The sequence below is a fragment of the Heptranchias perlo genome, chromosome 34 (assembly GCF_035084215.1).
Source record: "Heptranchias perlo isolate sHepPer1 chromosome 34, sHepPer1.hap1, whole genome shotgun sequence".
Classification (NCBI taxonomy): Eukaryota; Metazoa; Chordata; class Chondrichthyes; order Hexanchiformes; family Hexanchidae; genus Heptranchias; species Heptranchias perlo.
In genome coordinates, this window is record NC_090358.1 from 12824809 (window position 1) to 12834516 (window position 9708).

The window sequence follows — 9708 nt, forward strand, 5'->3', positions numbered from 1 at the left end:
TGAACAAAAAAGATGCTGCACCTAGCTTCGAGACACAATCATGTTGCATCACAAAACATTCATTGAAATCGGAAATTAATCTCTTGCTTCTGAAGAAAATATGAATTCTTACCAGTGATGTGGTAGGAGCAGAGACCTGTTCTTTTAAAGCAGCCAATTCCTTCTTTATCAATTTCTCTTCATCCTAAAAACAAAATATCAAACATTTAAGTAAGATGACTTCTAACTTACAAAATGAGAGCACTCGAACAGATACAAATAACTTTGCCCAATTCATAATCTGACCATTAAGGCATATATAGCCACAGAATGCAATATTGATAGAGCAGGTAAGATACCAGAAAAACTATTATTTCACAAATTTGTTTCAAAGGGTTGAAAAACCTATCTTAATATTTGCTTTCTTCAAATTTTACACATAAAATGTGGAGGAATAGGAAAATGATGGTGCAAATTATTCAAACAACTTCATGTTCAGTGACATACAAGACAGGAAAAGATAAATCCTGAAAACTACTTTGAATGATACCATGACATTAGAACAAGGAAACGCAGTTTCAACTAGTGAAAGACAAATGTTGAGCTATCAGGAAACTGTTCTTTGCGCAAAGAACGACCAACACTTGGAACAGACTTCTGAGCAGAGGAGTGCAGGTGAAAACCCCGAGAACAATTGGATATTGTGATTGGGGTGCAGAGGAAATTCCGAATGAAATGTGTTACGATGGGCTGAATGGCCTCTCTCATCACTATTTATCTTGTGATCACCAAGTCTGAACAGTATATACAACTTCTTCTGGAAGTTTTAATTTTACAGTGAGAATTTTTTTTTAACGCAACAAATTGTTATGATCTGGAATGCGCTGCCTGAAAGGGTGATGGAAGCAGATTCAATAGCAACTTTCAAAAGGGAATTGGATATATATTTGAAAAAGAAACATTGCAGGGCTATGGGGAAAGAGGAGGGGAGTGGAACAAATTGGTAGCTCTTTCAGAGAGCCGGCACAGGCACAATGGGCCGAATGGCCTCCTTCTGTACTGTAAGACTCTAAAGGAAATGGAGGAAAGAGATCAACATATTATGTAGCTGCTAGATTAAGTATTAATCAAAGCAACTGCATGTTTACCTAATCTGATTTTTTCTTATTTGTTTATTTTCTACATAATTACTTTATGTACAACACTACAAAAGTAAATTCTGCATACATGGAATCAAAAAGCTCATAAGCAATCATTCATCATCATTTATATGAAGGTGAAAAGGTTTTGTAAACTTCACCCCCCAGCAGGAGATATTAGTCTCAGTTATGTATTGGAGAGACGTGCAAACTGTGCATCAAGAAAAAAGTAATGTAAAACAAACGTTCAATAACCTGAAATAATTTTAAATGTTTATGTCGATCTCTCTGCACCTAACTTCTCTAAGCTTACTGAGAAGAGTGTTCCATTCTGTAGCAAGCAAACATAAACTTTCAGTTCTGGCAAAGAAATATTATACTCGAAACATTCACCTCTCTTCACCATTTAGATGTGGAGATGCCGGTGATGGACTGGGGTTGACAATTGTAAACAATTTTACAACACCAAGTTATAGTCCAGCAATTTTATTTTAAATTCACAAGCTTTCGGAGACTTCCTCCTTCCTCAGGTAAATGTTTAGATATTGACTGACCTGCTGTGTGTTTCAAGCATCTTCGGTTTTTGATGAAAATACAAATATTTTTAAGAATGGCCCAACTGCTTTTTTGGTTTGTTACATGGTGACAAACCAATATTTCCCAAATACTTTTTGAACATTATACATCTTATGTTTGGAACAGTTAATTTATATTGAAATCTGGACATAAATACTCTAACTGTCTGAGGTGTTATCTCAAACTTGAGCACAAATTCTCATCTCTCTGTTATTTTGCAAGTAATTGCACGGCATACCTAAAACTCAGGCAATGGAAAATACAGTGTAACTACACTCATCTGAAATACATGCAGGGATACAATGGCACTGTATCGTGTATACTAAAAATAGAATTTCCCAGCAATAGGCAAATCTGTGATAATGATACTGACACTGTTAGTCCTCTGGCACAACAGACATCGTGGGCCAGAAATCACTCCCTAAATAATGGAGGAGCCACACAGTGCTCTCAGTTTTTAGTGATGAATTGAAGGAGCAAGTTCCCACGTTTGCACACGCGCAGTGAAACGCGGAAATCCAGAACTTGCGCCTAGTGGCTCGCAGGCGATACGACAGCTTCAAATTAAAGGGCCATCGCATGCTGCAATCAGAGAAATCATTGAAAAAGCTCCAATTTGTTCATCTGTCCAGCTGGAAAGTAACTAATTACATCACCAAACAGGTACGCTTAACAATACCAGGTCTAAACTAAGTTTTAACAGTGAGGTTAGTCTTAATGACTGCCAAACAACTAAAAATTAACTTTTAAAAAGGTGGAATCTCATATTGCACCTTATTTTAAAAGTTTTTGGTCATTAATTTTTTTTTTACTTTTCCCTTCTGTCTCTTTAATTTAATTCATTCAATTATTTCTTTGGCTTTTTAGAAAAAAAAATTTTTTTTTTTTTTAAATTTACAATGACATGCAGAATATCAACTTTAAATGAATGAAGTCTGCTTGAGCAATACAGCCTGAATCTTTGGGTGTGACTTCTCTTCCTGACAGGTTTTGTGGGCGTGTCTTCTCCTCACACACTTTTCCAGCCATGCAGCAACTCACGCTGCTCGGAGGCTGGGTTGATAGTGCACATTTTTTTTTAAGTTCAAATTCAAGCAATTCCACGCGACACTTTCATTAATTTAATTCGCATGAGCTGCGGTGAGCGTTGCCTCGCCATTCTGCGCGATTTCTGGCCCATCATATCATGGGCATGAAGTGCACTGCTACCCAATGCCCACAAAAAAAAATTAACCCAAAGCAATGACACAGTGGCGAACGACTTCAAGGCTAACCTGCTCAAGATTCACTCTGTTGATACCCTCTCCTCTCCGACACTGTCTGTTTACCCTTTCTCCTCAATTTCCCCCCTTCTGTCATGAAGTCCTAACTCCAACTGGGCTGTGATTCTGCCACCTCACCCAAGTGGCTATTCCTCATGTTTGAGCCTAAACAGTCAGCAGGTTATTCAACTGTAGGAGACACGCCAGCCAAAACTAATTCTGTCCTCACCCAATGTCCACACGTCGACTTTTTCCTTCAGGAATTACTGGATCTGGAGCAGGAAATTGATTTGATTTGACCACTGACTGGCACTGGGACAAAGAGAACTGCAGAAACCCCACCACCAATCTAGCTGAGATTAGTTAATAGGGAAATCTGGGATCTCTCCGGTCTGTATGGATGAGTTCCACAATGTGTAGTGCATTTATAAAATAAGCCATTGGAGATCGCCTCACTTTCATAGTTTATAACATCTTCTCAAATTCTAGATTAAACTGCAGACTTGTAATCACTCCTGGTAATTATTATTTAAAACCATTTATTTCAGGATTGGGTCAGTTTTAACAGGTGCCTCTTTGCATTACACTTTGTAATAGCTGAAGATTAAGATTTTTTGTAAGACCTTAGCCCTCTATATAAATTGGCCTATACATTTTGAAAGAGAATATTTTGATAATTTGCAGTGTATTCAGTTACTTTGTGACAATTTAGAACTAGGTAAGCATAAGTGATGAAGGCAAAGATTACCAGTAATTGTGATTAACTAGCCTATTGGCACCACTCTAATTCCATTTATGAAGAGAAAATAGATTTTACAGGTGATACCATCAAGACACTTTAAATTTATAAACAAACAGCTACAGGCAGTAGCACATTCAGTATATTTAGCACCTCAGATTTATTGTGTCGCAGGTTGCATGCAAACTGCCAATTTTGCACCAGTGCAAAGTGATTTTGGGTGTACCTCAATACAAGTGTGGCAGTATAACTCAGAAGACTAAGTGCACAAAAGTTCTGAGCTTTGAGGCACCGAGTTAAGCCATCTTTCACTGGTTTAAATTCCTAAAGAGCGTACCATTAATTTGGTCTTAATTTTAGTAAAAACTGTCATCGTTAAACTTAATGTGACATCAGCGCCGGCTGTGATACAAACTTCCAATGCATCACTTTTGCTGATCATAAATGTCACTTTCAATCTATTCCCATTGTTGACAGCTCCGACTATGGTTTAAAAATATCACCGAGTTTGCTATACTTCACTCTCAGAAAGAGACACATCTGCACGTTTAGATGGATCTACAATTTATATAATGCCTAACCTTTCCCCAATGTGTCAGCTTGGCTCCGCTGATAACATTCTTGCCTTTGGCTCAAAGATTGAGAGTTGACCACCCACATCAAGGTTAAAAATCACATGGCAATATTTGAAGAGCTCCCAGTGTCCAGGCCAACACTCATCCCTCAGTGAAGTCAGCTGCCAGTGGATAGCACTATCACCTGAGTCAGCAGGTTGTGGGTTCAAGTCTGACTCCAGGAGCTTGAGCACAAAGTCTAGGCTGACACACCTGTGTAGCACTGAGGGAGTGCTACACTGTCAGAGGTGTCATCTTTCAGATGAGGTGTTAAACTGAGGCCCCATCTGCCCACTCAGGTGGACCTAAAAGATACCATGGCACTATTTCAAAGAGTTCCGCCTATACTCTCTGGAGTTTAGAAGAATGAGAGGCGATCTCATGGAAACATATAAGATTCTGAGGGGGCTTGACAGGGTAGATGCTGAGAGGTTGTTTCCCCTGGCTGGAGAGTCGAGAACTAGGGGGCATAGTCTCAGGAAAAAGGGTCGGCCATTTAAGACTGAGATGAGGAGGAATTTCTTCACTCAGAGGACTGTGAATCTTTGGAATTCTCTATCCCAGAGAGCTGTGGATGCTGAGTCATTATGTTCAAGGCTGAGAGAGAGAGAGATTTTTGGACTCGAGGAGAATCAAGGGATATGGGGATCAGACAGGAAAGTGGAGTTGAGGTTGAAGATCAGCTATGATCTGACTGAACGAGGGGCCGTATGGCCCACTCCTGCTCCTATTTCTTACGTGGCAGGAGCGTTCTCCCCGGTGCCCTGGCCAATATTTATCCCAGCACCAACCTCACTAAAACAGATCATCTGGTCATTATCAGGTGGCTGTTTGTGGGACCTTGCTGTGCGCAACATTGGCTGCAGTGTTCACTGTGCTAGTGTGAAGGCTGTGAGTGTTGATGGGAGGAGGCACTGTACAGATGGACTGTTATTTATTTAGCGATCTTTAATTTTTTTTCCCCTCCAAGCTCCCCATATCAGTGACAAGGCCCCCTGGAACGAGGGGGGGGGCTGTGGGAAGGGGGGGGGCTGTGCCCCGGGGGAGGGGGGGGGGCTGTGCCCCGGGGGAGGGGGGGGGGCTGTGCCCCGGGGGAGGGGGGGGGGCTGTGCCCCGGGGGAGGGGGGGGGCTGTGCCCCGGGGGAGGGGGGGGGCTGTGCCCCGGGGGAGGGGGGGGGGCTGTGCCCCGGGGGAGGGGGGGGGGCTGTGCCCCGGGGGAGGGGGGGGGGCTGTGCCCCGGGGGAGGGGGGGGGGGCTGTGCCCCGGGGGAGGGGGGGGGGGGCTGTACCCCGGGGGAGGGGGGGGGGCTGTACCCCGGGGGAGTGGAGGGGAGGGGGGGGCCCGGCTCCCACTACCCACCTGCTTGGACGCCAGTTCAGTGACGCCTCTAATTAAAGCTCCGAGTCTGGAGGCGGCGGAAAGTTTGGCGGCGGCGGCGCCGCTGGGGTCGAGGGACAGGAGACTCGGCAGCGCCGACAGCGTCTTCTCCATCACGTCGCTCATCTCGCCGCCCGTCACCGGCTCGTCGAAGGGGAAGCTCCGAGCGAGCGGTCGGGGAAAAACCCTCCGAAACCTGTCACCGGGAGCAGCGGCCTCTCGGCACTGGGTCACGCCATCTTGCTTGCGGCCGCGTCATATCCTGTTTGAATCCAAAACTTTATTTTAACTTTTGACATCCGCGCACACAGGGGAGTGAAGGGCAACCTCCTGGCCGCCAGGGGGCGCACTGGTCTATTCCTGTATTGGAGTAAAAAGCATCAAAATATAACCTGAAACTTTGATTGTGGATTAACAGTGAGGGAGGCTCAGAGACAAATACCACAACACAAACTGAACAAATTAAAAGCAAAGTGATGGGAATGTGAAACAAAAGTAGAAAAACAGTCAGCATCTGTACAGAGAACATAGGAACAGGTGTAGGCCATTCAGCCCCTCGTGCCTGCTCCGCCATTTGATAAGATCACGGCTGATCTGTGATCTAACTCCATATACCCGCCTTTGGCCCATATCCCTTAATACCTTTGGTTGCCAAAAAGCTATCTATCTCAGATTTAAATTTAGCAATTGAGCTAGTATCAATTGCCGTTTGCAGAAGAGAGTTCCAAACTTCTACCACCCTTTGTGCGTAGAAATGTTTTCTAATCTCGCTCCTGAAAGGTCTGGCTCTAATTTTTAGACTGTGCCCCCTACTCCTAGAATCCCCAACCAGCAAAAATAGTTTCTCTCTATCCACCCTATCTGTTCCCCTTACTATCTTATAAACTTCGATCACATCACCCCTTAACCTTCTAAACTCTAGAGAATACAACCCCAATTTGTGTAATCTCTCCTCGTAACTTAACCCTTGAAGTCCGGCTTCCACAGTCAAGGTTTCCAGCTAGTACCCTTCTTTGGAACTGACATATGAGAGGGACAGAGGTATTAAATAAACCAGGTCAAAAGCAAAATACTGCGGATGCTGGAAATCTGAAATAAATCCAGAAAATGCTGGAAATGCTTGGCAAGTCAGGCAGCATCTGTGGAGAAAGAAACAGAGTTAACGTTTCAGGTCGAAGATCTTTCGTCACAACTGGAACTGGAAGGAGTTAAAGAAATAAACCAGAAACCAGTGGAGGGGAGGGGGATAAAACAGCTGGACGAACACAGAGAATAAAGATCAAAGGAATGATTGTTGGTTGATGGAACAGATCATGTCAAATAATGGACAGAAGCGTTAAAAAGATAAAACTGAAGAACATAACTGAAGTTTGGCAAGTCAACAAAGAAGGAAAGGATAGGAACTTTCTGTGCCTGTCAACTTTATGTTTAAGGAAATAGGGGAATTAAAGAGTGAAAGTATTGTGCAGGATGAACCCCATGTTAAACAAGCACCTTATTAAAAACCACCTTGGTAGAACATGGTAATGGAATAACTGATACATAATAATGATTAACCTACCTACCCATCCCATCCTCTAGATAAGAAGTTAAACCAAGATCCCATTGTTTCAGTAGTCTGGGTACACATTAAAAATCCCATGACACTATTCAAAGAAGAATAGGGAGTTTTCCTGGTGTCCCGGCCAACATTCCTCCCTGAACCAACACCACCAAAATAGATTAACTGGTCATTCATCTCATTGCTGTTTGTGGGACCTCGATTGTACAAATTGGCTGGCATTTTCCTACATAAAAATAAACAGTGTATTTCAAAGTAATTTAATAAATGTTTGTGAAATGCTTTTAGATTTGTTTCACTCTTAAAATGTATCTGTAAGATTGCAGAGAGTGGGATTGTAGAGTTCCCAGGGTGCTATTAATTGGTCTATGCTAATCAGGTAATCTTTAATTATACACACACCAATTACATTCCAACAATCTATTCACAAAAACACATATCTTTTATTTTTACTTTTTACCCATATTTCCCAGTTTTTCCAATTATTTACTTCACTTTTATTTTATTATTTCCACTTGTTAGTGTTCTTAGTCCTGTTTAGGTGCTGATGCCCTCAGACCATTTCTTCTCCAGTTTCTACAACACAATCATATAACACTGCTCCCTATTAAACCAGAGATCATCCCATTTCCTTTTTGAATATTTCAAAAAAGCTTACATTAATGCAGACTCATACTGGGGAACTTTCTTGTGTTTCGCCTAAGTGGCACATCTTCATATGTGACCCTGGACATTAAGTACTGACAGCCTCATCACAGTCGAGCCTGAGCTTGTTCGCACATATACACTTCTTGTATGGGTCATTGGACAGTGATCAGTATTGGGAATTTAAACTGATTGTTCTCTACTTAACCTAAAGATAACAATATAAGAACATAAGACATAGGAGCAGGAGTAGGCCATATGGCCCCTAGAGCCTGGTCCGCCATTCAATAAGATCATGACTGATCTTCGATCTCATCTCCACTTTCCTGCCCGATCCCCATATCCCTTGATTCCCCTAGAGTCCAAAAATCTATCTATCTCAGCCTTGAATATACTCAATGACTCAGCATCCACAGCCCTTTGGGATAGAGAATTCTGAAGATTCACAACCCTCTGAGTGAAGAAATTCCGCCTCATCTCAGTCTTAAATGGCCGAGCCCCTATCCTGCGACTATGCCCCCTAGTTCTAGATTCTCCAGCCAGGGAAAACAACTTCCCAGCATCTACATTGCCAAGTCCCCTCAGAATCTTATATGTTTCGATGAGATCACATCTATTCTTCTAAACTCCAGAGAGTATAGGCCTATTCTACTCAATCTCTCCTCATAGAACAACCCTCTCATCCCAGGAATCAATCTAGTGAACCTTCATTGCACTGCCTCTAAGGCAAGTATATCCTTCCTTAGATAAGGAGACCAAAACTGTACGCAGTACTCCAGGTGAGATCTCATCAAAGTCCTGTACAATTGTAGTAAGACTTCCTTACTCTTGTACTCCAATACCTTGCAATAAAGGCCAACATGCCATTTGCCTTCCTAATTGCATGCTGTACCTGCATGTTAACTTTTAGTGTTTCTTGTACGAGGACACCCAAATTTCTCTGAACACCAACATTTAATAGTTTCTCACCATTTAAAAATATTCTGTTTTTCTATTCTTCCTACCAAAGTGAATAACCTCACATTTCCTCACATTATACTCCATCTGCCACCTTCTTGCCCACTCACTTAACCTGTCTATATCCCTTTGCAGACTCTTTGTGTCCTCCTCACAGATAACTTTCCCACCTAATTTTGTATCATCAGCAAACTTGGATACATTACACGCGGTCCCTTCATCTAAGTCATTAATATAGATTGTAAGATGCTGAAGCATTCACAGTACCAGCAGTTTACTTATATTAACAGCTTCAAGTGTGGAGTGTTTCCTTCTTAAAATAATATTTAGACTTGTCAGTTTATAATTATCTCCCCTAACTTCCTTCACGCAGTTCAGTATATTCCCTTTACAATTTCAATTTAAAAACTCAGATCATTTCCTCTCCCATCCCCTTTAATTTTCTGTTTTCCAACTAAAGCAGATTTACTTCGCATAACCTCTTTTCATAGCTGATTGATTTAAAATCTAGCATCATCTTGCTGCCTTTGTTTGAACCATAACCAGTGGCTTTGTCTTTCATGGCTACAATGGAAAACAAACTGGACAGAACATTCCAAGTGTAGTCTCACCAATGTTGTATGGAGCTAACAGTGTGTTCTGCTTTGGTGTATATTCAATGGATCCGTGTAAACCTGGCAACATTCTATTGTCTTGGAAATTGCAGCCATATAATGTGATTACACTTCCAATGATCAACTGACACAATTAATTCTCTCCGCTTTTTTTCCAATGACCAACGTTTGGTTGTGTGGTCCTATTTGCTGCTTTCAAGATGTGTGTTAATTTACTTTTCACATTATTAAATGCCAGTTGCCAT

General features: G+C 42.0%; 1 protein-coding gene across 1 annotated transcript in view; it reads right to left on the reverse strand.

Annotated features, from left to right (window-relative positions):
• The window catches only part of ap4e1 (adaptor related protein complex 4 subunit epsilon 1), a 52806-nt gene extending 46868 nt beyond the window's left edge, over positions 1-5938 (reverse strand). The window contains exons 1-2 of the mRNA XM_067971441.1: positions 5669-5938; positions 113-184 (exon numbers count right to left, since the gene is read on the reverse strand). Of these exons, the coding sequence (XP_067827542.1) occupies positions 113-184; positions 5669-5812 (216 nt within the window). The 5' untranslated portion in view covers positions 5813-5938. The remainder of the gene's footprint in view (positions 1-112; positions 185-5668) is intronic.
• Between the last annotated feature and the right edge of the window lie 3770 nt (positions 5939-9708).